The sequence below is a fragment of the Caretta caretta genome, chromosome 3 (genome assembly GCF_965140235.1).
Source record: "Caretta caretta isolate rCarCar2 chromosome 3, rCarCar1.hap1, whole genome shotgun sequence".
NCBI lineage: Eukaryota > Metazoa > Chordata > Testudines > Cheloniidae > Caretta > Caretta caretta.
The window spans coordinates 130,643,648-130,671,539 of record NC_134208.1 but is presented as its reverse complement, the minus strand read 5'-3'; the positions used below and the strand labels follow the sequence as shown (position 1 = coordinate 130,671,539).

The window sequence follows — 27,892 nt, the reverse complement described above, 5'->3', positions numbered from 1 at the left end:
GTTAGGGGTGTGATTTTTCTACACCAGCAAAAGCCCCAGTGTAGACACAGAAATACCAGTAAAGAAATGCTTTTTCCAGTACAACTCATTTCACTTCCTGAACCAATATAAGCTCTACTGACAATCTCTTTTTATAAGGTCTTTTTTCTCATATAAACATTGACAATAGGTAGATTTTGCTGGTATAGCTCTATCTATAAGCTCTAAAATTTTTAAAAACAGACTACGCTTAAGACTTGTTTCATTGATGGCTAGTGAAAAGTCTGTCCCCCATTCAAATCTAATACATCTCTCTTACCTTGGGATTGTATTCAGCATTTCGGGCTCGAAGCGCAATGGTTTTTAGGTCAAGTTTGCAACCAAGATTCACAGTGGATACAATATTCCTGAAGACAAGTTAGAGAGATTAGTTGGTAAGGCTAGATTTAATGAAGGATTCCTGGGATCTCTCTCTTTTTAAACGTTACATGACTAGATACTGAGATTTTGCTGTTCAAGCAGGTTTGATTGGGTCAGATACATCTGTAGTTTAACACTATTGACTGTGATGGAGTTACACCGAGGATTAGTTTAGCACATGGGTGGTAGCAACGATCAAACTGATTTACATTAAAGTTCTCTCAATTTTCCCCACATATCACAAGGTTCCCTTCTTTCTCAATAGTTAAAAACAAAGGATTTTTGTTAATTTAGAGAGCTAATTTGAGTTTATATCACAGCACATTATAGGGGTCGGCAACCTTTGGCACCCGGCCCGTCAGGGTAAAGCTGCTGGCGGGTCAGGCCGGTTTGTTTATCTGGAGCATCTGCAGGCACGGAGCCCTGCAGCTCCCACTGGCCGCGGTTCGCTGTTCCTGGCCAATGGGAGCTGCGGGAAGCAGTGGTTAGCACGTCCCTTGGCCCATGCCACTTCCCGCAGCTCCCATTGGCCAGGAACAGCGAACCGCGGCCAGTGGGAGCTGCGGGGCTCCATGCCTGCGGATGCGCCAGATAAACAAACCGGCCTAGCCTGCCAACGGCTTTACCCTGACAGTCCAGGTGCCAAAGGTTGCCGACCCCTTGCATATTAGAATGTCATCTGCACTCAAAAATAAAGTTGAGTACAAAATGCCCACTGGCACTTTTTCTATAAGTTGCCATAAAAGAAAAAGAGTTTAATTAGTGTTTTCCCTTTATTGCTAAGTACAGTGAAAAAGATTTTCAGATCCAATGCCTTGAACTAATTCTATATTTTTCTTCCCTGAACATAAATTCATACTCCGTAGTCAACTAGAAAACAAGACAAAATATTAGAGACGATTCCATCTATAGTTGACTAACAGGGTTTTTTCCCCCTTTTAATTCTCTTTCCACCGTAGATATATATTTTCAATTTTAATAAGCCTCTCATTAACAAACTAGTATAACCAGGAGACAGAAGTTATTTTAAAAACACACAATATGCAAGCTTTCAATAGGTTACAGCTGAGAATACATTTAAGGCTATATGTATTTTGGAATATTAGATTGTCAATTCGGATTACATTTTACGCCAGGTTTGTTGGGACTTTGGAAACCGAATATAGCCGAAAACAGTTACAGCATTATAAAGCTACCACATGAAGACATAGGATGACATTAAGCGGCCCAACCCAGTGCATATTAGATATACGGCTAACAAAGACCAGCAGAAGTCCCACTTCTACTACTGAACCACCACACTAACAGAAGTTTAAAATCATCAGAGTCACTAAATCTTTAAAAGGCTCATTGTATGGGAGGAAGAGAATATATAATAAAAATATATGAAGCACACTCACTGCAGCTGTGGCACAATCCCAGAGCTCTCAGATGCAGGTGTTGCAGGCGTTATCGGGGTCATAGGCGTCATGGGAGAGGAATAGAGTGGCGTGGTTCCTGGTAAAGGAGCTGTCGTAAGCGTCTGTGAATGGAAGAGCTGTGGCGTTTGACTGGATGTTCCCTGTGTGGCTTGCTGCGATGTGGACTGTTGTGCTGCTTGCTGCTGCTGCCTCTGCTGTTCCTCCAGAATAGACAGACTGTTGCTGCTTTGGACAGGCTGTGGTGTCAGTCCAGTGCCATAGGGCATCATTGGGCTAAAAATTGGAATTCCAGGAGTCATGGCACCCTAAAGAAGAGAGTATAAAGAATAAAGCATGAGTTCAGTCGAGTCCATTTACTTTTATGAGAAAAATCAAACATTTGTTGCATGAGGTTAAGAACAAGAATGGTGGTTTGTACATGTCCAGCCTGAGTGGGGATTTGTTAGATATTAATACTCTTAGGGCATGTCTACACTGCAAAATTATGTCGACCTAACATACGCTGGCATACTGTTGCCACAGTAATTAAATCACTTTTGCTTGTACACACCACACTCCTGGAGTCAGCGGCGAGCATCCTCACCAGGAGCGCTTGTACTGATTGTACAGTCAGTGTGGGGCATTATGGGACAGCTTCTGAAGGGCAGTAACAGTCAACGTAAGCAACACTGTATCTACACTGACACTGCGTCGACCGAACTACATCAACGTTAATTCTATGCCTCTCATGGAGGTGGAGTTAAGTCAGCCTAGCAGGGCAGTTATGTCAGCAGGAGTGGAAATTTTAGAGTAGACACTTGCATAGTTAGGTCGACATAAGCTGCCTTGTGTCAACCTAATTCTGTAGCGTAGGCCAGGCCTTAGAAGCTCATTTTACTGGACAGTACTTAGAATTATTTTTATCTCCATTAAATTATCCAGTCAAGTACTCCTCTCCACTAGCCAGTGAAGCATTATTCTCTTCAGTGTATACTCCAGGGCTTTGTTTTCCTGATGAATATGCTAATATCTAACAGCTCTCACTTAAAAAAAACAAAAACAAACCCAGTTAATTTGGTGCTTGTGGAAAATGCCTACTTAAAAGCCCAGAAGATTGAAGTTGTCCTTTTATAAAAAGAAGAGATACAGCATTAGCAGTGGCAGCTTCCTTATATCACCTTGTAGGTATGCTTCAAAACGTGAGCAGGAGAGAACCTCCAGAAATTAAAAGGGAATTCAGGCTCATGTCAATTTAATGCTCAGTTGTCTGACCAAAGAAACTAATTGGGGTGCCAATGGCAGTGATATTTGGGGGTGATGGGCACTCCAGGCTCAAATTTTTGAAATTCAAATATTTCAGATGTTACCACTAAAATGGACTTAACATTCGTTTTACTTAAATGTAAACAGAGAAAGAATGAGAATTCCATATATTTGTATATTTCTGAAATCTCCATTCATGTAAACCTTAAGTTTACAAAAACGTATTTTTCTATTTAATTAATTTGCTTACACTGTGCATCTGAATAATCAGTTTCTCCCTTTCCACTACATAACGTGTTTACATTAAAGTCAATGGAATTACATCAAGGATGAATGTTTCTCCCATACTGAAGAGATCCTTATAAACATTACAGGGAAGTAGAAAAACCCTTAAGAATTTTCTTGTGTGTGTGTGCATGTGAAAGAGGGCTTTACTACAAAGTGGATTTATTTTTTTTAATTAGTTAATTGTCAACTGGATTTTTTTTTAGTGCCCTATTAATATTCTTCTGTTTTAGATAAGCAATTCACACAAGAAAATTTGATATTTGCAGAACAATTGTACTTTAACATCTGGAAAATGAGAATACTGTTAAAAACCCAATTGCAATGAAATTGTAGTTTAATTTAAAACAAAAAAAATAGTAATCTACATGTTTGAAGATGAAATGGAGGAAAATACTCCAGAGATTACAACTAACTACTTTTTATCTTAGTACCAGTTATCCTATAAAGTAATTCCAGAAGCAACAAATGTTAAACTCTTCTCTAGCAAATAAGCATGTTCATATTGCTAGGTTCTAAACAATCTTTCCTATCCATAAGCATCCATATTGTTACTCAAGACAGGTTACATGCAAGAAACTGAAATCTCTTTTACAAAGAAATTAATCTCATGAGTAAATTTGAAATAATTTGTGGGGTTTTTTTACCTGAGGGGATGCTAACCCCTGGGCGTAGGGCGGTAAGCTGTTGTTCTGATCCATGATTCCAGTTACTTCTTTGGTCGGGATAGAAATAATTCCACCAATTCAATAAAAAATAATTCCACACCCTCACGGGTTTTTTCCCCCCTAAAGCATTCCAGCAATTAGTTTCTCAGCCACTCTTGAAACGTTATGAAAACATCAGCTCCAGAAAAGTCTGTGTAGTAAGTCTAAAATACAAGCCAAAACCTGAAAGGGAAAAAGTAGTCTCTTGATAACCGTATGTTTAAAAAACTTGTACGATTACATCCAGCTGCCATTTAACATAGCAGTCCTTAAATATGTTTCTTTGTGCACATTATACTGCCTTTGAAACCTCACTCCCACCAAGAACTTATGTAGGTGTGTGACTTTACACATACGAACAGGCCCATTGGAGTCAGTGGGACTACACACATGTCTAAGGGCTAGTCTACAGTAGAAAGTTGGACTGACCTAGCTACATTGTTCAGGGGTCTGAAAAATTCACATCTGAGACACACAGTTCCCCTTTTCTACACCTATCCCTGATGTAGAAAGCTGTAGGTCAGTGGGAGGATTCTTCCATCAACCTACCTACTGCCTCTCGGAGAGATGGATTTACGAGAGATGGAAAAACCCCCCTTCCATTGCTGTAGTTAGTGTCTATGCTACAGCAGCGCACCTGTGCCACTGTAGCATTTCTAATGTAGACATACCCTAAGTGCTCGCAGGGCTGAGCCTTTAGTTATAATGATTTCAAACTTTGCCACCAAAACACACGTAATATATTTCACTTAAGTTTTAAACATAATGTAGCAGAAATCTATGTTTGTAGATTCATTCATATAATATTAAAATTATTGTGTCTTAATATTTCACTAAAAGATTACATCTTCGCATTAAAATTAATACGAGATACTCAAATGTTGCACAAATTTTACCAAGATACTAAATAAAGTGAATTTGATATTTATAGCTCATCATATATTGATTAGTGCTTCCAAAACACAGCAGACCCAACTCTATTCTCAACTGCACCAGTTCGACTCAACTGATTTCAGTCACAGTGCCCTGGTACAACCGAGGGTAGAATTTGGTCTGATTTTTTCGAAATGGCACCAAAGTACTTCCATATGTTTTTTAAATTATTTTGGTAATCTACAGTAACTTCACTAGTTTGAAACCAAGATTTCTAGTCCTTGTGCTTGTACATTCATTTGTTGTTGTGGGATTGTTCTTGAAGCCTGAGCTGCTGGAAATGATTTAACAACAAAACATTATTAAAATCAGAAAGAAAAAAGAATCTCGTTTTCCAACTCCAGATAAAAAAATGAAGCACTGAGACATTTCACCAAAGAATTACATGCACCGTACAGAGTAGAAAAAAAGTTAGAAAAAAATTGGGGTTTTCCAATTGACATATATGCATATCTTTTTAATGCACACAGCAATCTTCTGATTTTCCTGAATTACACTGCTGCACTAACAACAGGGCAGTTAGAAGCTTAAAATAGAATACCCCCCTATCAAACACTTCTAGTAACTTTCAGCTTCCTAAAACAATTACCTGTTGGGCTGAAATCTCAGACTCACTTCCAGCCCTGAGGTAAATGTTCTGAAAGTTTGAAGAAAACCTGTTCAGCTGCTTATTTTTACCAGGGATTCCTTAACCCACCGTTAGTAGAAAGACTAGACAAAGGTCTTGCAACACAGCGTAAATAAGGCCTGTTTTGAGTTTAGCTACATTTGTGCAAGGAACAAATTCCACAGGCAAGGGACTTCTGAGGATATCCTGCCTTCAGCGCCACTGAGCTTCCCCCCTTAGTACTAAGCATTAACACAAAATAATGCATATGAAGTTATAGCAAGAGGAACTCTTTAAACATGAATGGGACTTGTGTACTTATGGATAGCCTGAACCAATACTTCTGATGGAAGAATATCCCACTCACTTCAACAGGAGGTTTGACTATGTAATAATACTTAGTAATTGCATAGCATGTTTCATCTTCAAAGCACTTAACAATAAGCTTCATAATAATCTAATATTGTACATAATTATGTTACCCCAAAATACTGTAATGAAACCTGATTTACCCTCCCTTTCACTATGAGGGTGATCATAAACACCTCAGGATATATTATTTGGCTAACAAATAACTAATCTCCTCAGGCGGCTGGGTGAGGGCTGATTTGCCAATACTGCCTTGTTCCCATTTTGCAGATGGGGAAAGAGACAAGGCAGCTTAGTGACTTGTCCAACATCACACCAAGGGAGTCAGTCTCACGGGCCAAATCCGAATTACTGTTGCCGGCATACTACAGTGATGGGCTTATCGGGACGACACTGAACTCATCAGTGCCCCCCAATCCTGTCTCCAACCCTCCTAGTCACGCCAACAGGCCCAGGAAGGCCAGAGCACCAGAGGGGCTAGATAACAGACGTACAGAAAGAAGCGCAGCGTCTCTTTTCTGCACACAAGAGGTTTTACAAGACGGCGCCCCCCCGACAAGCCTGTGCGAGGAAAGCCCCAGAAAGGCCGCGCTCAGCTCGGGGCTGGGAACCCACCTCTCACTGTCTGGCCTCGGGCAAAGGCACCGCGGCCTCCGCGCGGCACGGCCGGGATCGCTCCCGGGCGGCGGGAAGGGGCCGAGACTGAGCCTGAGCCCGGGCCCGGGCCGCCCCGCGCGAAGCGTGGCCGGTGTAGCCCGCGGGGAGAAGCGGCCGCGGGGAGAAGCGGCCGCGGGGTCGGACCGGGGTCGGCGGGCGCTGCCCAGTCCCGTCCCGGAGGAAGCCGGGGCTATGGGGGCAGGTTCGGGACCGGGGAGCCTCGCACCAGGCGGCGGCGGCTGCCGGCCCCGGGAGAGACACGCGCCCCGCCGCTGCCTCGGGACCCCGCGGGCTCTGCCCGGGGCCGGGGGGGGGGTTCGGTACCTGCCGCTCCAGCTCCCCCCAGGCGCTGCACAGACCCAGCGGCGGCGCTGAACCCCACCTGCTGCAGCCCGCCCCCGCGCCCTCCTCCGGCGCGCGCATAACGCGTCACTTCCGCCCGCAGCCGCCCGGGCCCTTTCCCGCGCTGGCCACCCCGAGCGAGGGCGAAGCCCCGGGAGAGGCCCCGATCCCGCCTCCGCTGCGCCGCGCGGGCGAGTGAGCCCCGGCCGCCCGCCCGCCCCAGCGCGGGGCCCCCACTGGGGGATGTTTACTGCCAGAGAACCCAGCGCCCGCAAATAAAACACACCCCCAAAACCACCCGCTGCGAGCAGCCCCGGGCCGCAGCCCCCCCAGCGGTCACAGCCCCCGCCATGTCTGTATTTGGCTTATTGCATTTCACCGCCAGCTCCCACTGCCCCGCAGAGCCGGCTGTGGGCAGAGTTGCCACCTCTGCGGGACCAACAACGGGGGCAATGCGGGATGATCCTTAGCCCACGAATCTGGACAGCTGGCAGTGTGTCCTGAGCACCCTACAGATCCCCTGGCACAGCTACGATCCTGGGAAAACCTGGACAGGTGGCAATCTTATGAGGGGGAGCCAAAATGATACGAATCTGAACTTTGTAGATTTGGTTCCTGGGTGGGGTAGAAGAGAAGTCTCCTTCAGTGTTATTTTGTCTCTATAAATGGCTCCATAAAGGATTTGAAAAACAATAAAAATCACAGTCCTTGATGCCACACTACTCTGTACAGGCCCTCCAGCAGGGCAGCATGCAAGATGGTGTCCTTTCGTAGGTGATTAGGGTTGGAAGAGACCTCAGGAGGTCATCTAGTCCAATCCCCTGCTCAAAACAGGACCAACACCAACTAAATCATCCCAGCCAGGCTTTGTCAAGACGGGCCTTAAAAACTCCTAAGGATGGAGATTCCCCCACCTCCCTAGGTAACCCATTCCAGTGCTTCACCACCCTTCTAGTGAAACAGTGTTTCCTTATATCCCCCACTGCAACTTGAGACCATTACTCCTTGTTCTGTCATCTGCCACCACTGTGAACAGCTGAGCTCCATCCTCTTTGGAACTCGCCTTCAGGTAGTTGAAGGCTGCTATCAAATCCCCCCTCACTCTTCTCTTCTGCAGACTAAACAAGCCCAATTCCCTCAGCTTCTCCTCATAAGTCATGTGCCCCAGACCCCTGATAATTTTCATTGCCCTCTGCTGGACTCTCTCCAATTTGTCCACATCCTTTCTGTAGTGGGCGGCCCAAAACTGGGTGCAATACTCCAGATGTGGCCTCACCAGTGCGAAATGGAGGAGAATAATCACTTCTCTTCATCTGTTGACAGTGCTCCTACTAATGCAGCCCAATATGCTGTTAGCTTTCTTGGCAACAAGGGCACACTGCTGCCTCATATCCAGCTTCTCATCCACTGTAATCCCCAGGTCCTTTTCTGCAGAACTGCTGCTTAGCCAGTCAGTCCCCAGCTTGTAGCAGTGCATGGGATTCTTCTGTCCTAAGTGCAGGACTCTGCACCTTGTCCTTGTTGAACCTCATCAGATTTCTTTTGGCCCAATCCTCCAATTTGTCTAGGTCACTCTGGACTCTATCCCTGCCCTCCAGCATATCTACCTCTCCCCCAGCTTAGTGTCATCTGCAAATTTGCTGAGGGTGCAATCCATCCCATCATCCAGATCATTAATAAAGATGTTGAACAAAAGCGGCCCCAGGACTGACTCCTGGGGTACTCCGCTTGATACCGCCTGCCAACTAGACATTGAGCTGTTGATCACTACCCGTTGAGCCCGACAATCTAGCTAGCTTTCTAGCCACCTTATCGTCCATTCGTCCAATCCATACTTTTTTAACTCGCTGGCAAGAATACCGTGGGAGACTGTATTGAAAGCTTTGCTAAAGTCAAGATATATCACGTCCACTGCTTTCTGCATATCCACAGAGCCACAGTTATCTCAACATAGAAGGCAATCTGGTTGGTCTGGCGTGACTTGCCCTTGGTGAATCCATGTTGACTGTTCCTGATCACCTTCCTCTCCTCCAAGAGCTTCAAAATGGTTTCCGTGAGGACCTGCTCCATGATTTTTCCAGGGACTGAGATGAGGCTGACTAGTCTGTAGTTCCCTGGGTTCTCCTTCTTCGCTTTGTAATAGATGGGCACTATATTTGCCTTTTCCAATCGTCCGGGACCTCCCCTGATCACCACATGTTTCCAGAGATAGTGGCCTGTTGGATCATATTAAAGTAGTTCTGTATTAAAATCACAAATGAGTTTGATTCCCCATGTTAGGGGGCTTATTCCTTCACGCACTTACTTCCCTGGTCCTTCTCGCAAACAATTTAATGTTTATTGGGGTGAACTTCCAGCAAGCATGATTCCAGTTTTCTTCCTTAGTGTCCCCCTTCCCAGCTCTGACACCACAGAGCTTTACACCTGTGTCCCTGTTCCCATTCCTGCCCTTAGCCAAACATGATTACAATTTCCTTACCCCCATTCCTTGTTCCCATCTCCCCCACCCCCTCACTTCCTGATTGACTGCAGACTATATAGTAAAACTTGAGTTCTGCTTAGCTATACCTTAACCAATCATTTTCCTGAAATTTAACTAACCAATCCTAACATATTGTAACATGATTATGTAACCAATTATATCCCACCACCTTAATTAGTTTACACCCAGCAAAATTAATTATACAGCAGACAGGAACAATCACAGAACCAGACAGAGATTATATAGACAAACAATAGCAAAGTGGGAACTATAATGACAAAACAATACAGAAGTGAGGATTTCGCATCCCAGCTATTGATAAGCAAGTTCTTGCCAAACAGGATGCTATCAAACTAAGTTTCCTGTTACATTTTCTAGGCACTTCCCTTTCTCTGAAGGTGATGGGCACTATCAGGACAGGATTGTATTCCTAACAGCCCAATAGCACCTTATTTCAATGTGACTAGTTTGGAATGTAAGGATGTGACCGTTGGCTTCCCACTTCATGGCTGCCTCTGCTGCTTAGCCAAAGGCCTTAGCCTAAGAACAGGCCTCAGACTGTCACAGTAAGAGAAGGACCTTACACCGGCAGACAGTGATTTTGATTCTTTCTTTTATACCTCTATAACTAGCCAAGTAATAAGAATACACCTAAATTCTTCGAGTACAGGCCTTTACCGACAGGCCTGAATATCTATATCCTAACACCCCACAGTTTAAATTCCAGGGTATTACTAATTAAGAGGTCTCTTGGTTTTTGGTACTGTTTCTCTCCCTCTGTGTGAAACTTGTAAGCTGCTAATTGTGTTAGTACATTCTAAGACAGAGTCTGTTCTCAAAGCAATTCTTTGTAACAACAACTACTCACACAGAGAGAGACTCAAAGCAAAAAGAAAAGGAGTACTTGTGGAACCTTAGAGACTAACCAATTTATTTGAGCATAAGCTTTCGTGAGCTACAGTTCACTTCATCGGATGCATACTATGGAAAGTATAGAAGATCTTTTTTATACAAACAAAGCATGAAAAAATGGGTGTTTACCACTACAAAAGGTTTTCTCTCCCCCCACCCCACTCTCCTGCTGGTAATAGCTTATCTAAAGTGATCACTCTCCTTACAATGTGTATGATAATCAAAGTGGGCCATTTCCAGCACAAATCCAGGGTTTAACAAGAACGTCTGGGGGGAGGAGTGGGGGACCTCAAAGCAATACTCTGTAACAATAGAAACAGCACCCAGAGACTCCCCGCCCTTTTGTTGTATTCATCTTGCTTTGTTAACAATTGTGATTAAAATAGAGATAGAGGATGTGTTGGATCATATTAAAGAAGTTCTGTATTAAAATCACAAATGAGTTTGATTCCCCAGAGTTTAAATTCCAGGGTATTACTAATTAAGAGGTCTCTTGGTTTTTGGTACTGTTTCTCTCCCTCTATGTATGAAACTTGCAAGCTGCTAATTGTGTTAGTACATTCTAAGACAGAGTCTGTTCTCAAAGCAATTCACAGAGAGAGAGACTCAAAGCAATACTCTAACAACAGAAACAGCACGCAGAGACTCCCCACCCTTTTGTTGTATTAACAATTGTGATTAAAATAGAGATAGAGGATGTATGTGGATGGATGCTTGGTGTGGATAATAACTGAATGATCAGGGAGGTGCCAGCCTAAGAATCCAGTGTCCATTGGCTGAAGAAGGCGTCAAGTGGAAATAACCAGAGGACCCCACCCGGAGGGCAGACTGGAATCCACCCAACAGCCTCAAGAATGGGAGAACCAAAGAACAAGATAACATCTTGGAGCCGTCAGGAATGTGCTATCTGCTGATTGATTCAGCAACAGCATGATGAAGCAATTCCCATAGACTGGCATAGGAAGAAATTCCTATAAAAATAGACTCTAAAAAGTGAGAACTTTGGGGTCTGATTCTGAAAACCAACTTCCAGGAGCATCAGATGAGCATCTGACAAGGCCCTGCTCCCTCCTCATGTCCAGGCCACCTGGCCAGTGGCTTGGCATGAGCAACTCTAAGGCTGGTAACTATGATAACAACCTTGCAGAACCTGTGTGTGTGTGTTTGTATGAATGAATGTGTGAATAAATATGAGATTGAATGGCATGTTATAGCTATAACTAACTGCTTACTATGATTCTTTCTGTATTCACAATAAATGTGGTATTTTGCCTTTTTCCCTTTAATAAGATCCTGCTGGTTTTTATTTTATTGGTACAACATTTTGGTGGAGAATTGTGAAAGGGGGAATATTGGTAAAAAACCTCAGTTATTGTAAATATTGGTGTGCACACCGCCAGCTCTAGTGAGCTAGGCATTTCTATTAGGTTAACCAGACCTGCTGGCCTCCGAGAAGGTAGCAGGAAAAACAGATTAAACCAGACCTGCTGGCCTCCGAGAAGGTAGCAGGGGACCTGCTGGCCTCCGAGAAGGTAGCAGGGGACCTGCTGGCCTCCGAGAAGGTAGCAGGGGACCTGCTGGCCTCCGAGAAGGTAGCAGGAAAAAACAGATTAAACCAGACCTGCTGGCCTCCGAGAAGGTAGCAGGGAACCTGCTGGCCTCCGAGAAGGTAGCAGGAAAAAACAGATTAAACCAGACCTGCTGGCCTCCGAGAAGGTAGCAGGGGACCTGCTGGCCTCCGAGAAGGTAGCAGGGAAAACAGATTAAACTAGACCTGCTGGCCTCCGGGAAGGTAGCAGGGGACCTGCTGGCCTCCGAGAAGGTAGCAGGGAAGAACAGGTTAACCGGACCTGCTGGCCTCCGAGAAGGTAGCAGGGAGAAATAGGTTAACTGGACCTGCTGGCCTCTGGGAAGGTAGCAGGGGACCTGCTGGCCTCCGGGAAGGTAGCAGGGGAAAAACGCATAGATTAAGCTATGATTTCAGAATCTAGGCTGTGTCACTTGCTAAGTAATACCAGCAGTGACAAAGAGATTGAAATATCCATGTTAAGATGTTTAAAAGAAAACAGGGTAAGCCAGTACCAGAGGGAGGAATGGAGTCAGAAGGAACTCCATCCTCACCTTTTGTTAAAGAAATTACACCTTTTAAACAAATCCTTCAAAAATGTGGGCACAGTCCTTGGACTAAACAAGCCCTAGCTGATGTCTGCACTATTTTGGACCTAGAGGATAGATTGGCTCAGTATATCCTCATATACAAACCTTCTAGTGCTGCCAAAAGAGATGCAGCAGCAATTTGGTTGTTGTGGGAGGCATGTAAGGATTCTTCCCTCCGCTTGTCTTCGTGTAAAGAGGAAAAGGCACAAACGGAAAAGGGAGCAGACAATTGGAAGGTGCTGGCTACAAATACCCAAAGCCAGCTGAAAATAGTGAAAGAGGCACTCCAGGAATACAAAAAGAGTGAAAAAGTTAACTCTGCAGAGGCTGGAGGGAGGCAGGTAAAGGGGGAGAAGGTCCTATGTACGGCACCCCCAGGCATAATTACAAAGAGAAAAGAGAGTAAAAAAAAAAAAAAAGTTAACTCTGCAGAGGCTGGAGGGAATTAAGCAGTTAAACTTTGTATTTCACCCAAACAACTTTTAACCGAAAATGTTAAAAAGGAAAAGTGTTAGAGAAAGAGCATTCTTGGTTTCTTTGCAGCCATTCTGAAAGAAAAATGGGCCCTTTTCCAAAGGAATGTCTGTAAATTAGCCAGGCAAAAATAAACTATCTGATTAAAATCATTTGACTGGACAATTTAGTCAAATTTGATAAAAGAACATAAGAGGGTTCTATTGGAACTTAACTGCCTCAAATGTATAAAGGGAATGTAAGATGTAAAAAACAGAGCAGTGTGGAAGGGATGTTAAGGAAAAGAAAACGTGTATGTATCTGTCTGTGTGTGTGTAAATATGTAAAGTTCTAAGGACCAGTTAGTTTTGTTTTTGTTTTAAATAATGCCACTAAAAATCCATTTGACTCTTTAATTCAAAGTTGCAAAACTGACAGACCTTTTTGCTAGACACAGGTAATTAGTGTTGTTTGGCTTTGGGATTTGGCATTTAACCCTTAAAAGGTAACTCAATGCTTTACAAAATTTAAAATGTTTTTAGGTTGTGGCTGCAGCAGGGCAGTCAAAATCAGGAGAATATTAAAAAAAAATAAATTTGGATTCTTTTTGTTTGTTTGTTTTTTGTTTGTTTGTTTTTGTAACAAAATAGCAGATGAGAGTTGTAGTAAAAAAAAAAAATTAAAAAAAGACAGTGCCTCTCTGAAGCAACAGCAGGGGTGAGGTGCACAAAACAAAAAGAAGCAATGTTAGAAACACTGAGTCTTAAAATGGCTCTGAGTAATCAGACTGTCACTTTGATAAAGTTAGGTTTCAGAGGAACAGCCGTGTTAGTCTGTATTCGCAAAAAGAAAAGGAGTACTTGTGGCACCTTAGAGACTAACCAATTTATTTGAGCATGAGCTTTCGTGAGCCACAGCTCACATGAAGTGAGCTGTGGCTCACGAAAGCTCATGCTCAAATAAATTGGTTAGTCTCTAAGGTGCCACAAGTACTCCTTTTCACTTTGATAAAGGTACATGAAAACTCTGTAAGCAAAAAAAGAAATAGTGACACCTTATGTAAAAATGGATCTGGATAATGTTATAGAAGTTAAACTATGGAAGGAATGTGCATTTGCCCCAGAACATGTGCAGGGTATATTGTAGAAGGGGCAAAAGAAATGCAAACATACCATGCTACTTAATTAAAATGCTATTAGGGCTCCAAAGGGAGCCACAATAGGTTGGGTTTTCTTTTTCAGATTGCTGTGTGTTTTGGAAGCAGAAGTTAAAAGTAATCAAAACTCTGGTGAAAGTTGATTGTGTCCCTTTTAAGATAGAGTCTCTGAGCTGCTGATGGCTTTAAATCCAAAAGCAGGAAGTTTCTGTGAAAATGCAAATTACCTAAATGATAAAGGAAGGAAAGAACTAGCAGCACAAAGGAGCTGCAGATAAAGGACATACCTGGTCAGCAAACAAATTGTCTAAATAAAAGGCATGGGATAACAAGATAATTTTAATAAATTTAATGATAATAAGTATCCCTGTAACAACGTATAGTGTGTATGATTTTTGGAAAAATCCTTTAAGGTTGTATGGTAATGATGCTTCTCAGTTATTACCTGTAAATAAAACTTAAAGCTTAACACAGCAGGAAAAACATTATAAACTTGGTCTACTGTATAAGAAGGAAAACTCAGGGATTTAATGACTAAACAGTGGGATAATTTCCCCATAACCCTTAAAAGATAAAAGCCATTGAAACCTGGCCTGCCTATAGAACAAAAACAGGAAAATATGGGGGCAATTTCTCTGTTTACCTGCAATCAGCAAGGGTATTTGTAAAAGAAATATTTTAAGCAATAATCTGCCACCCCAAAAGGGGTAGAAACATGTTCTTTTTGTCTTTCAGAAAATCAGGAAAAGCTGATGCCAGCTGAAAAGCAACCCAATACCATGAATCTACTGTCACAACAGAAATTGTGTTCTGTGTTCTATGTTTTGTCTTGTGTTTTGTCTTGTTGCTAGCACTGTTGTGTGTTTAAAAAAAAATACTGAAGACCTGCAGGAACTTAAAAATAAATTAAGCTTTCTGTCCCAGCTACAGGACAGCCTGATACAAAAACAAGTACATGCCAATGTAGACTTGGTCCAAATTGGTCTGGGTAACCTAAAAGGCCGATGGAATCTTTAGTAATGGCTTAATACTACCACATGGCTTATCCATAAGAAAAAAAAAATATTAGAAATAGGAAACTATACAGCCATAGCTATGGGATGCACTGAAATGCAGATACTTGCACTAGCTACTTTGGAACACAAAATGTTCTGGGTCATATTGGGAAATATTAAGGGTTTGATGCATTTGTTAAAAAAAAAAAAAAGAGAGATCGTTTGACACTTATCAATATGAATGGATGCAATATGTTTCCAGTACTGTAAACCAGACTTGTTAATGGGAGAAATTGTTGTCAAAATTGCACACCAACAGTCCCTGGAGGCAAAGGTATTGAAGGTTAACCCACTCCTCATATTACACATGGGATCCCTTTGGCTACCCTGGACCTTGAGCCAGTGGGCTGGGGAGGGAGGGAAGCTATTGGACACTAGAGGTTGTACCGAATGGACTCCTCAAAAGTGGGTGTGCCTCACCTTGCCTGTTGCCCCAGAACCTTGTAGTAAAGATACATCACTAGGATCATGTATGTGGCATGAATTGGAATCACAAACTCAAATTGCCTCACAGTACTTTCTCTTGAATAGGCTACATAGAAAGTGACACTGACGATTATAAATCTTAGTGTCAAAAGGGGGATTATGTTGGATCATATTAAAGAAGTTCTGTATTAAAATCACAAATGAGTTTGATTCCCCAGAGTTTAAATTCCAGGGTATTACTAATTAAGAGGTCTCTTGGTTTTTGGTACTGTTTCTCTCCCTCTATGTATGAAACTTGCAAGCTGCTAATTGTGTTAGTACATTCTAAGACAGAGTCTGTTCTCAAAGCAATTCACAGAGAGAGAGACTCAAAGCAATACTCTAACAACAGAAACAGCACGCAGAGACTCCCCACCCTTTTGTTGTATTAACAATTGTGATTAAAATAGAGATAGAGGATGTATGTGGATGGATGCTTGGTGTGGATAATAACTGAATGATCAGGGAGGTGCCAGCCTAAGAATCCAGTGTCCATTGGCTGAAGAAGGCGTCAAGTGGAAATAACCAGAGGACCCCACCCGGAGGGCAGACTGGAATCCACCCAACAGCCTCAAGAATGGGAGAACCAAAGAACAAGATAACATCTTGGAGCCGTCAGGAATGTGCTATCTGCTGATTGATTCAGCAACAGCATGATGAAGCAATTCCCATAGACTGGCATAGGAAGAAATTCCTATAAAAATAGACTCTAAAAAGTGAGAACTTTGGGGTCTGATTCTGAAAACCAACTTCCAGGAGCATCAGATGAGCATCTGACAAGGCCCTGCTCCCTCCTCATGTCCAGGCCACCTGGCCAGTGGCTTGGCATGAGCAACTCTAAGGCTGGTAACTATGATAACAACCTTGCAGAACCTGTGTGTGTGTGTTTGTATGAATGAATGTGTGAATAAATATGAGATTGAATGGCATATTATAGCTATAACTAACTGCTTACTATGATTCTTTCTGTATTCACAATAAATGTGGTATTTTGCCTTTTTCCCTTTAATAAGATCCTGCTGGTTTTTATTTTATTGGTATAACAGATGTATGTGGATGGATGCTTGATGTGGATAATAACTGAATGATCAGGGAGGTGCCAACCTAAGAATTCAGTGTCCATTGGCTGAAGAAGGTGTCAAGTGGAAATAACCAGAGGATCCCCGGAGGGCAGACTGGAATCCACCCAACAGCTTCAAGAATGGGAGAACCAAAGAACAAGATAACATCTGGCAGCACGGAGCCGTCAGGAATGTGCCATCTGCTGATTGATTCAGCAACAGCATGATGAAGAAATTCCTATAAAAATGGACTCTAGAAAGTGAGAACTTTGGGGTCTGATTCTGCAAACCAACTTCCAGGAACATCAGATATGCATCTGACGAGGCGCTGCTCCCTCCTCATGTCCAGGCCATCTGGCCAGTGGCTTGGCATGAGCAACTCTAAGACTGGTAACTATGATAATAACCTTGCAGAACCTGTGTGTGTGTGTGTGTATGAATGAACGTGTGAATAAATATGAAACTGAATGGAATGTTATAGCTATAACTAACTGCTTACTATGATTCTTTCTCTATTCACAATAAATGTGGCATTTTGCCTTTTCCCCTTTAATAAGATCCTGCTGGTTTTTATTTTGTTGGTATAACAGGCCAATGGCTCTGCAATCACATCAACCAATTCCCTCAGCACCCTCAGATGCATTAGATATGGACCCATGGACTTGTGCATATCCAGCTTCTCTAAATAGTACTTAACCTGTTCTTTCATCACTGAGGGCTGCTCACCTCCTCCCCATACTGTGTTGCCCAGGACAGCAGTGTGGGAGCTGACCTTGTCTGTGAAGATCGAGACAAAAAAAGCATTGAGTACTTCAGCTTCTTCCACATCATGTCACTAGGTTGTCTCCCCCAATCATTAAGGGTCTCACACTTTCCCTGACCTTTTTCTTGTTGCTAACATACCTGTAGAAACCCTTCTTGTTACCCTTACATCCCTTGCTAACTGCAACTCCAGTTGTGTTTTGGCCTTCCTGATTACACCCCTGCACGCTCGAGCAATATTTTTATACTCTTCCCTAGTCATCTGTCCGAGTTTCCACTTCTTGTAAGCTTCCATTTTGTGTTTAAGCTTACCGAAGATTTCACTTTTATGCTCCTTTTCAAAATTACCTGCGCTCCAGGCAGACTCCAGTTACTGCATGCGCTGAGCAATTTTCAGGAGCAGTGCCTTACTGTGGAAACCAGGGCCGGCTCCAGGCACCAGCGAAGGAAGCAGGTGCGTGTGGCAGCTAATAGAAAGGGGTGGCACTCCGTTCGTCATCGGGGCGGCACATCCGGGTCTTCGGCGGCGGCGGGCCCTGCAGTCCCTCTCTTCCTCTTCGGCGGCAGCTCAGCCAGGCTTGGTTTTTTTGTTTTTTGTTTCCTTCGCCGCTTGGGGCGGCAAAAAAGCTGGAGCCGGCCCTGGTGGAAACTCAACACTCGAGATTATTTTTGTTTTCAATTTAAGGATCATGTAGATACAGGTTTCACCCTGAGTGTAAACTGATCCAACTGATGCTGCTTTGGGTGGTTGCTTTTCCTCTAATCCACAGACTGGCCATGATTCAGTGTCACTGTCTTAAAAACCTTGGTTAGATATCCTTTACCGCACCTAGCTAAAGCCATGCTTCCTGATGGCTTTTATCCAGTTGGCCTTTCATCTCCACCTAGACAGGCCTTTACCCTCTGAAATATATATATAATCCCATGTTTATCCCCCTTTAGCTTCATTAACTTTCTGTCTCCCCACCACACACTCCCTAGTCTTTTTTCAAGCAAATACAAATTTCAGGAGGAAGGGAGAAAATAAGATGGATTTATAGAGTAATTTTTATGTTATTAAAGCTAGAAACTAATGTTCAGTAGTCTTATTCACACATGCCAATTCATAAATCTCCAGACAAAAGCTAAGTAAAGATAAAATTAAGATTGAAAGTACATAAATGAAGTAAAAATTAAGAGTAAAAAACATTATCAGGATGTTGTAATTATCCAAAGAGCAAGCACTACAAACTCAGGAAATTCAGAGTTCAGTTTAAATTTAAAAGAAATCTATATATATATTATGACAGGTTTCACAGAGCAGCCGTGTTAGTCTGTATCCGCAAAAAGAAAAGGAGTACTTGTGACACCTTAGAGACTAACAAATTATGGTAGTGGAATGCAGAGTTAGGGCACTTAGTCCTCAACTCTGATGTCATACAATAGCTGTACAACTATGATTAGGGTGTTCTGGTGTTTGTGGTCCAAGATTAGATTAAATTTATTTTTAACAACATTAGTTTTGTCCATATTTTCCGCCCCATGGTGTCCCTACAGGAGATGGTTTGTTTGGAACAAGTCTACTCAAAATAGACTTGTGATAGTCTGTGCACTACCGGGAGCAATTTGGTCTTGAAATGTGTTCTGTTACCATTTTGCTGGGGTGCACCACAGTGGTCACCATGCCAAATTTATCCAGCAAGGCCTGATAGTCAACTAAACTTCCTTGCAAAAAATGTTGAAGTTGTTTTACCTAACTACACAGCTAACAACGTTGTCTTTTCTAATTGAGGTGTCAGCCAACAGCTAGTGCAGTTTGGTTTTGTTATCACAGTAATGCAGAAAGCAACTGTTAAAGATTACCTTTTGTTAATCATCTTGGCGCAGCCCAAATCAAACCAAGGCTGCTATCAAAATTTTTATTTATTCCATATCACTAACACCACTGTAACCTATTGCAGAGTGTCCTGGCAATACCCTAAAGAGAGAAAATCAGATTAGACACATAAAGCTTGCACATGCTTAATTTAATAACTTTATGCCTGGTGAGTACTCCTATTGAAATCAACGAGCCTACATACAGCCTACACTTAAGCACATTTGTAAATTTTTGCAAGACTGGGGCCTTGGAGAATGCATCCAGACATGGTGGCAATTGGCAAATTAGAAATATACGTAAAATAAATTTGTCTGCTGTTGATGAATCCTTTAAAAGAGTGGCAAACACTATCATAGCACCCAATAAGAAAAGGATAATTTGATTCTAGTGACTTTAGTGGCTGTGTGCTCTGTGCAGGGGGAGAGAGTGACTGATGAGATGCTTGTTTACTTCATTGGGGTGTGGTAGGGTTTTGAGAAGAGATTGTATCAAATATACAGACAGGCAGCAATATCACCTACATGCAGTTGTCCTGCTTAAAAGCACGGTATGAGCAGTGTGAAGCCACATCATAACCCTGAAAGCTTTTACTTTCCCAAATACAAGGGTGGGTTTGTTTGGGGGTGTTTTTTTGGGTGGGGGCGGGGAGGAGCAGGGGGTTCTCCTCAGCTGTCCCATAGCTGACCAACATTCACTCTCAGCAGCCATGGACCCTTTAACTTCAGCATGCCACCTGACTGAGGGGCTGTTGCCCAGACAAACTCTCCCCCAACCAACCCAGCCCAGTGAAAGGGCGAGAGCCTTAGAGAGCAGCGCTGGGGCTGGCTGACCTGAATGTCCCCGCAGCCGCTCTTCAAGTTGTGCCAGTTCATCTTCTTTCGGCCTCTGGTGAGTGTGAGGAGACCCCTGGGTCGGTGCAGGCAGCGCGCCCTCTGTGGACGCCCCCGCCTCGCCCCTACTGGGGAGCATTCATTGCTGAGGCCGAACCTTGCAGGCAGGCGCGCGGCGTTCGCTCCTCCCGCCTGCAGGCGGCGCTGCCGGCGCTGGGAGAACCCGGAGCAGAGGAGATCAGGCCAGCGTGAGCCTAGAGCGGACGCCGCTGGTAAGGGAAGGAGTTCCGCTTCCGGCGCCGCCATTTTGCCGTGAGACAGCAGCCGCGCACCGGCTCCCAACCCGCGACAGGATGTTGTCGACAGCCGGCTACGCGGAGCCCAGGCCCGGGATGGGGCATCAGCTCGGCGCCCCCGTGCAGCACCGGTTCTCCCCCTACACCTTCAACGGAGGGTAAAGAGCCGGGCCCTCGCCGCTGGGACCCGCAGCCCCGCGATCTCGTCGCTCCCCCCGGGCGCTCGTGGCGCTGCGGGGCCCGGCGCTTTCACTTTCTGTTCCCGGTAGATCCCCGAGCCCGGCCGGCGCCCCCCGCTATGTCCCCTCCCACCCCACCCCCCAAGCCGGCGAGCGCGGCGCCGGGCTCGGGGACCAGGGCGCGGAGGCCACGCCCGGGTCACAGCCACGGCTCCCGCTGCCCGCCCGTAGCCTGGCCGCGAACCACCCCGAAGGGGAATTCACAGAAACCCTGGTGCCTTCGGAGCCCCGCAGCAGCTTCCCCGCTCCGAGCTGCTCAGTGTGGGGTTTTGCCTCACCTCTTGCTCCTCTACACTGGAGGGACCCCCATTTGCCTGCAGAGAAGGGAGGCGAACAACGTGATGAAAAGACCCTCATGTAAAGAGGACCCGTGGCTGTAATGTCTCAGTGGCAGCGAGTAGCTTACTGTTTTCACTAGTAGTTGAGCACCTGCCCCGATCTCTAGGTGCCGCACACAATGCTAGGGCGTACGAATGCCGTCTGTGCAGCTGAATGTTGTTTGAAAGACTGGAGGAAACTGCTTTTCTATATTGAAGCTGGGCCGTGCAGCAGCTTTCATGGCAGAGGGACGTTGAAAGGCAGGTTTTAGTCTGATGAAGAATCCCTGTGTTGCGTCCAGCTTTTAGGAGCACCATTACGCTTAGAAGGGAGCATCCAACAAAAGGGTCTAATTTAAATCTAAAGCAAGGTGTAGTGATCTCCTGGCTTGTGTTTGTGATCTCATCCCCTTCTCTGAAACTGTAATGGCAAATTATCCTGGCAGATTTTTATGACTTTCTTTCTAGAACGTATGCATCTTAGACTCTGTTATCCTCAATATTCGTAAGGTAAACCACCTTTAATTGTTCAGAAAGCCCAATGGCAACATCGTCCTGTAAAAGTTGTAACTGCTGTGTTGAAAGCTACCTGGGGATAACTGTTACCAGTGGATTAGACATTTTATTAATAAACTTTTCTGAGGTGACTGTGGGATCTGGGCACACAGATACACTAGTTTGTTGGTTCACAGAATTTTTCATAATGTTGGACCACTTCTAAAAAGAGATCGTTGGGTGTCCCACCACCTATCCCAGTCTTCTGATTCTGTAACTTACTTGTGGCAACTATTGCAGTTGGTTATTTGAAAAAACTAGGATAGTATTAAGATAAGATGAAAATGAAACTCTCAAATGTGAAGGTATTGGTGCTTAGTTGTATCTTCCCATCATATGTGTCTGAGCAGTTTTCACTTCCTTTGTGTAAGACTTTACCTTTATGAGGACTGATTCTCCACTCATCCTCAGCCCCTTTGCACAGGTCACAATAAAGTTTTTACTATCCTACCTGTGTATTGCTCTTCTTCATGTTGTCTATAAATTTGATTGTGACTGAATTTACACAGATAACGCCCACTGCCACCCAAAGTATATAGACATGAAGCAGCCACTTATGGTGAATGTATGAATTTTTTTTTTTAAAACCCTTCTGGAAATCTTGAGTACTGGACAGTATGACATCTAGCAGGAAGCATAACTGCTTAAAAACTAAAAAGCTCCATCATTGTGACAGAGCTTCTCAGATCAGTTTGAGAACCATGCAGTAGTTATATTTCCCTATCACCTAAGTGAGTGTTTGTTAGAAATCATGATTATACATTAGTCTTTGTTTTCTTTAAGGACGGTGCTGGCAATTGCTGGAGAAGACTTTTCTATTGTTGCCTCAGACACGCGACTGAGTGAAGGTTATGCAATTCACAGCCGGGACAGTCCAAAATGCTATAAACTGTAAGTTTTAATCTTGTAGTATGGCATCTTGGGGAGATTGAATGACCAGCATTTTAATTTGCTGTCCCAGAAAAAATATTCCAGTAAGACAGGAAGCAAATTTGTAAGGGTTTAATTTGGGCTCTCTTGTGATGCTATAAATGAGATCAAGTTTCTTAGTTTGTGTTTTGCTGCTTGAATTTCACTGAGACCTGATGGTTTTTGATTTCCTAAACACAAGGTAAGTATATCTACTTTTTTTGATGGGCACCCCTAAGAGTGCTCAGCTAATTGTAGCAGCATTTAGAGTTGCTGTTGTGAATAGCTTTGCCTGTTCCTGACACCCAGTAGGTACATCAGTAGTCCATTATTACAGTAGATCATGTGGCACTTCCAATAGCTCCCTAGCAGAGATCAGCAGTGAACCTGTCAGCAATTCCTTTTTCAATCTTCTTTCATGTTTCTCCTATACTTCCTTCAGTGCACGTGGATAGTGTCCCTTTTAAAAAGTTTATCATTACATGCTTTTAAATGTGGCAAATGCCTCACTCACACTCCCAACTGCCACCAGCTACAGATGCAAACCCTCTGTTGTCTTTGACTGTTCACGTGAGTTCAAGTTTCTCCCAGCTAACTCCTTAACATATCAGTAACTTCTTGGTAATGCCCAGTGGTGAGTTATCTTGGTACCATTTCAGTCTGCTGAAATGTGGTGGCTGCCTATCATTGATGTAGCCTTATAGTAAGAGAAAAAACTGTCACTTTAGGCTGTTAAAGTTAATAACAAATTTAACAGCTTTATATAAAATATATTGTCAATTTTTAGATGGCACAGTTTGTAAATAGTTAAGCTTGAAATGACTATCGACCCTCATTAATTTTTAAATAAAAGTTTAATATTTTGATGATTTGCATTTCTATAGCTCCTTCACTCTGATCACACTTTATAAAATGTTAATTAAATAGCCCTATAAGGTATGTAAATAGCCTCTCAATAGCCCTATAAGGTATGTAAATGCTGTTGTTCCAATCTTCGATTGGCAGTTTGAGGCACAGAGGTTAAATCACATACCCGTGGTATTACAAAATTTAGCTGACAGGACTGGGAATAGAATCTGTTTCTCCTTTCTCACAGTCTTGCACTTAACCACTAGATAAGTGGTTCCCAAACTGGTATACAGAGCCATATTGATTTGCAAATCCCTTCCTAATAGTCTATAGAGAATTAGCTGATCATTGTTACCAGCTGATGCATTGCATTAAAAAATGCTAAGAATATGTTCAGTACTTTCCTAGTGTTGCTCATCAATGTAAGAAACTGGTGGAGTTGATGGTTCATGTTTTTAGTGCTTACTGAAATATCAAATTTTGCATTTTACAGAACAGATCAAACAGTCATTGGATGCAGTGGTTTTCATGGAGACTGCCTTACACTGACTAAAATTATCGAAGCAAGACTAAAGGTAGCTAGATGTTTGATATTTTTATGTATAAATGAAAGTAATAAAAACCTTATTAAAATATTAGAGAAGTGAGCAATAATTAGATCAGGTGAAGAAGCTGAAATAAAAATGTAACAAAGTAAAGTTGGCTGTTTTGTTTCAAACATTCCCCTGAAATATTTATACCCCAAACATTGTAGCACTGCTAGTGAAAGAACTAGAAAGTGAAAGTGTACTTACATGGATTTACTGAGTAAAATGCAAAGGCAATTAGAACACAAATTGTGAAGAGCAATATCAGTGGTTTTATGAAAGCTTCTGTATGAAACCTAAATTTTGCGCTTAAACTACTTTAAGAAACCCAATGTGTACACCAACATTTAATCATGATAATTTTTTAGATTACTAATTGAATTTTCATATCATTAAATGTATTTGAATTATACTCCTGCTATGCACTCTTCTTGGTGAGATGTAGTTTGAAATTTACTTGTTATAAAAATAGTGGTTATGTCCACTTACTATTCTAATATTACTGTTTACCCCACCTTTGTGTGTGCTGCACCACAGATGTACAAGCATTCCAATAACAAGATCATGACTACTGGGGCTATTGCAGCAATGCTGTCGACAATCCTGTATTCTCGACGCTTCTTTCCTTACTACGTTTACAACATCATTGGTGGGCTTGATGAAGAAGGTAAAGACTTAGACTTTCTTGTGGAGAGCAAAGGAAGCGGTGGCTGATTTCTACAGGTGAAGGGCAATCATTTCAGCAGAAGCAGACTGGTGGTGCAGTTTGAAGAAGCTTGTATGCTTGCTTCTCTTACGTGAAATGTTGCTCTTCACTTACATTTGTTTGAGGCTCTCAAAGCACTTTATAATAGCTTTGGTAAGTATTACAATCCCTTTAAGTAGGTAAACTGATGCATAGTTTATATGACCAATCTTATAGTTTTCACCAACATCTCGATATATTACTACTGTCAGTCTCTGAAGAGTCTGTATGAACTCCAAAATCTAAAGATGGCTAAATCCTATTTTTTCAAATGACTTACAGCTGAAATAACATCTTTGCTAAAAACACTACCTTTCTATCTTTTCATGTTTTAATTTTTTAAAGGTGGATTGGAATACACTGCTTGTCTTTCAAGCTGTTTGGAAAAGAAACCATACAGAACCCTGGAATGCCAGTGGCATGGGTTGCCAGTGTTCTGTTCACAGGACTTTGCCTGTATTGGGGGTCAAGCATATACATCTAGTTTAAAGATGAAATGTTTTACTAACTCCCATCTTAATGCTAACTTTACCTTCAGATCCTTTATTTTTATTGGTAGGCAGGGCTGTTCCAGCAGCATATTCCTTTTCTGAATGGCCTGTGAAATTAACAAATATACTGTTTTCAAATCAAAACTTTTGGAGATATGGATTATATAAAAGCTGTAGGTCAATAAAACTTGGAAAGTAACTATCACTTTTAGCACCTCAGAAGCATGTTCTTATCTCTGGCTTTTAAGCTTTTCCAATTATTTAGTTGAGCTCCAGCTAGAATACCATTAGGATCCTCTATTCTATGGCTTTGACCAAGAATCAGAGCTGGTCTTTATCCTCAAACCTCCAGTCACCTTTTCTTCAGAGGTCAAGTTATTAATCTTGTCTCAGGATGGCTTGGAAACTAGTATATGTAGTGTTTTTGAAGTAGGTCTTGTATATCATTAAGAAAATAGTTTTCTGGCATGTAGATTTAATATACATTTTTCTTTTCAAGGGAAGGGAGCAGTGTACAGCTTTGACCCAGTAGGTTCATACCAGAGAGATGCCTTCAAAGCTGGTGGTTCAGCAAGTGCCATGCTACAGCCCCTACTTGACAACCAGGTAAAGTAGTCTTGATTTTTGTGTCAAAAATATTTTACATCTTGGTAACCTTATGTGTCTCATTCTTTCCGAACAATTTTACCATGGCTCATGTGTAATAGGGCTGTAACATAGTTAGGCTGTGGAACGGTGGTTCTTTCCCTGCACCATTCTGTTAAGGGCAAACGTGAGTGAAAGTCTTGGACAATCTTTAGAAACTTGAATGTTCACACTTGTGCAAATTCTTAATGTTCTTAGAGTACTGCAAAGCAATGTGTAAATGGATTGTGCTCTACGGGATGATCTGGCATAATGCTGAGTGTGGTAGCTCTCAAGCAATGCTAGAATGGGAAGCCTCTGTATGAACTGGTTCAGTTTGAATGTTCATTGTGGTTTTTAATAAAACTACTCTCTATATATTGAAGAGGAGAAAAACCATACTTGCCTTATCCGGAGTCCAATTTCCTGCTCTCTCTACTCAGTAGGTATAATAGAATTACTAGCACACCTCCCTTTATGCACCAGCTTTTGAGCAGTCTTACATCAGTTTAAATTGTTGAACCAAATCCCTTTGCAAGTGTTTGGTGTTCAGAAGAGATTGATCTATGTTTTAGAATTTCTGTTCACACTTAAGCCTAGCAATTCTGATGTCTGACTAAACTAATTTTAGTTTCTTTTTACTTGAATTTTTAAAAACCTGTGAAACAAAACGTAATCGTGTCACTTTCTTTCCTAGGTTGGCTTCAAGAATATGCAAAATGTGGAGCACGTACCTTTGTCCCTGGAAAAGGCTATGCAACTAGTTAAAGATGTCTTTATTTCTGCAGCTGAGAGAGATGTATACACTGGAGATGCACTTAAGATCTCCATTGTCACAAAAGATGGTATTAAGGAGGAGACACTTCAATTACGGAAAGACTAATTCAGAATACTTGTCAATTAAATCTGCATTATGTAATCTAATTTGTAACCAGTCTGATTTACTTGTTATGTGGTGATATTTGTCTTATTAAAAGAATTTAACAAAAGTTATCAAAATGTTGAACGTTTGCTATCTTCAGACATTACTGATGGAGTTTGAAAAGTGATGGTGTTTCCTGATTAAATTGGGGCAACCCATTCATTCACTGGTTGGGATATGGGTTTGTTTTGATAAATGGGAAAACCAGAAAGAATGCTGCATAGTAGATCAACCAGCGTGTGACTGACAGCACATAATAGATTGAATTACCCTTCAGTTTACAGCTGCCAGTTTTACTCTTTGTGAGCTAACTTTGCAGTTGTGTGTAAGAGTAGTAAGCGTACTACTCAGGATGAAGGAAAAAAAAATCAATCCACTTTCTTCCTCCTCTGTTCTATCATGACATTCTTTGTTGGATTGGTTTCAGTGTTCCCCTTCTTTGTAGCCCATATAACTTGCTCTTTCTCCAAAATCTGTGCTACTCTTCTAATTTATCTCTCCTGCTCATCCTCAACCATATAGGGCTTAGAAACCTTACCTGATAGCTAGAGGAGTAAACCTGTTAGCCAGAAGCCAGTTTTGAGTGAGAAGCCAGTTCCCCTTGGAAACAGAAGGGTGCAGGGATTCCTAACAGTGTTTTCTTTGAACCCTGCTCAGGGGCTCATCTTTCACATCTGTTGCCAACTAGTTAGTATTCAAATGTGAAGCCCACCAGTGACCACCACAATATCATGTGGCTGCTGTGTTGGGAATGTCTCTACAACCATACATATGTCCTAAACTCTATCTCATAAGTAGCTCCATTTGCCACCTACTGCTGCTCAGAGCTTTCCCAAGGAGCAACTGAGTTACCTGCTGAATAGCATCAGGGGAGCTGTTTAGTGTTCACTCTGCAGCAGCTTGGGAAACTCTGAGCATCAGTAGAGGCACTTCAACTGTCTGCAGAATTTGGAAGATGGCACTGTATTGTTTTACAATAAGTCCATGTTTGGAAGGTTCTCTTCACAGCTGCTAGGGCCTGGAAATGGAAACAAAAACTAGATTCTAAAGATGTTGATGGCACTAGCCTGGGAAAGAATCCTACTTTTCAGGAGTGAGTGGATTTTTCAAGATTTGTGTCTCTAGTCACAAAATCAGATATTTTAGTAGTGCTTTAAAGTAAATTGTTAATTTACTACGTGATTGGTATAATTTAGAATATTTCT

General features: G+C 42.5%; 2 protein-coding genes across 5 annotated transcripts in view; one reads left to right on the top strand and one right to left on the bottom strand.

Annotated features, from left to right (window-relative positions):
- The window catches only part of TBP (TATA-box binding protein), a 30,450-nt gene extending 10,121 nt beyond the window's left edge, over nt 1-20,329 (bottom strand). The window contains exons 1-5 of one of the 4 annotated variants that reach the window (XM_048843938.2): nt 20,154-20,329; nt 19,308-19,422; nt 3,995-4,237; nt 1,800-2,125; nt 299-386 (exon numbers count right to left, since the gene is read on the bottom strand). In XM_048843938.2, coding sequence (XP_048699895.1) covers nt 299-386; nt 1,800-2,125; nt 3,995-4,048 — 468 coding nt within the window. In that variant the 5' untranslated portion in view covers nt 4,049-4,237; nt 19,308-19,422; nt 20,154-20,329. Of the gene's footprint in view, nt 1-298; nt 387-1,799; nt 2,126-3,994; nt 4,238-6,578; nt 6,914-6,944; nt 7,034-8,238; nt 8,261-19,307; nt 19,423-20,153 lie in introns of those variants that run through there. The other 3 variants (XM_075126894.1, XM_048843939.2, XM_048843940.2) reach the window with 3 other exon arrangements.
- Nucleotides 20,330-20,434: 105 nt separating this feature from the next.
- Nucleotides 20,435-26,764, top strand: PSMB1 (proteasome 20S subunit beta 1). Its single transcript, XM_048843943.2, has 6 exons — nt 20,435-20,607; nt 22,344-22,451; nt 23,812-23,893; nt 24,443-24,572; nt 25,641-25,747; nt 26,463-26,764. The coding sequence occupies exons 1-6, from the start codon at nt 20,507-20,509 to the stop codon at nt 26,646-26,648; spliced, it is 714 nt and encodes a 237-aa protein (XP_048699900.1). The 5' UTR covers nt 20,435-20,506; the 3' UTR covers nt 26,649-26,764.
- The last annotated feature ends 1,128 nt before the right edge of the window (nt 26,765-27,892 follow it).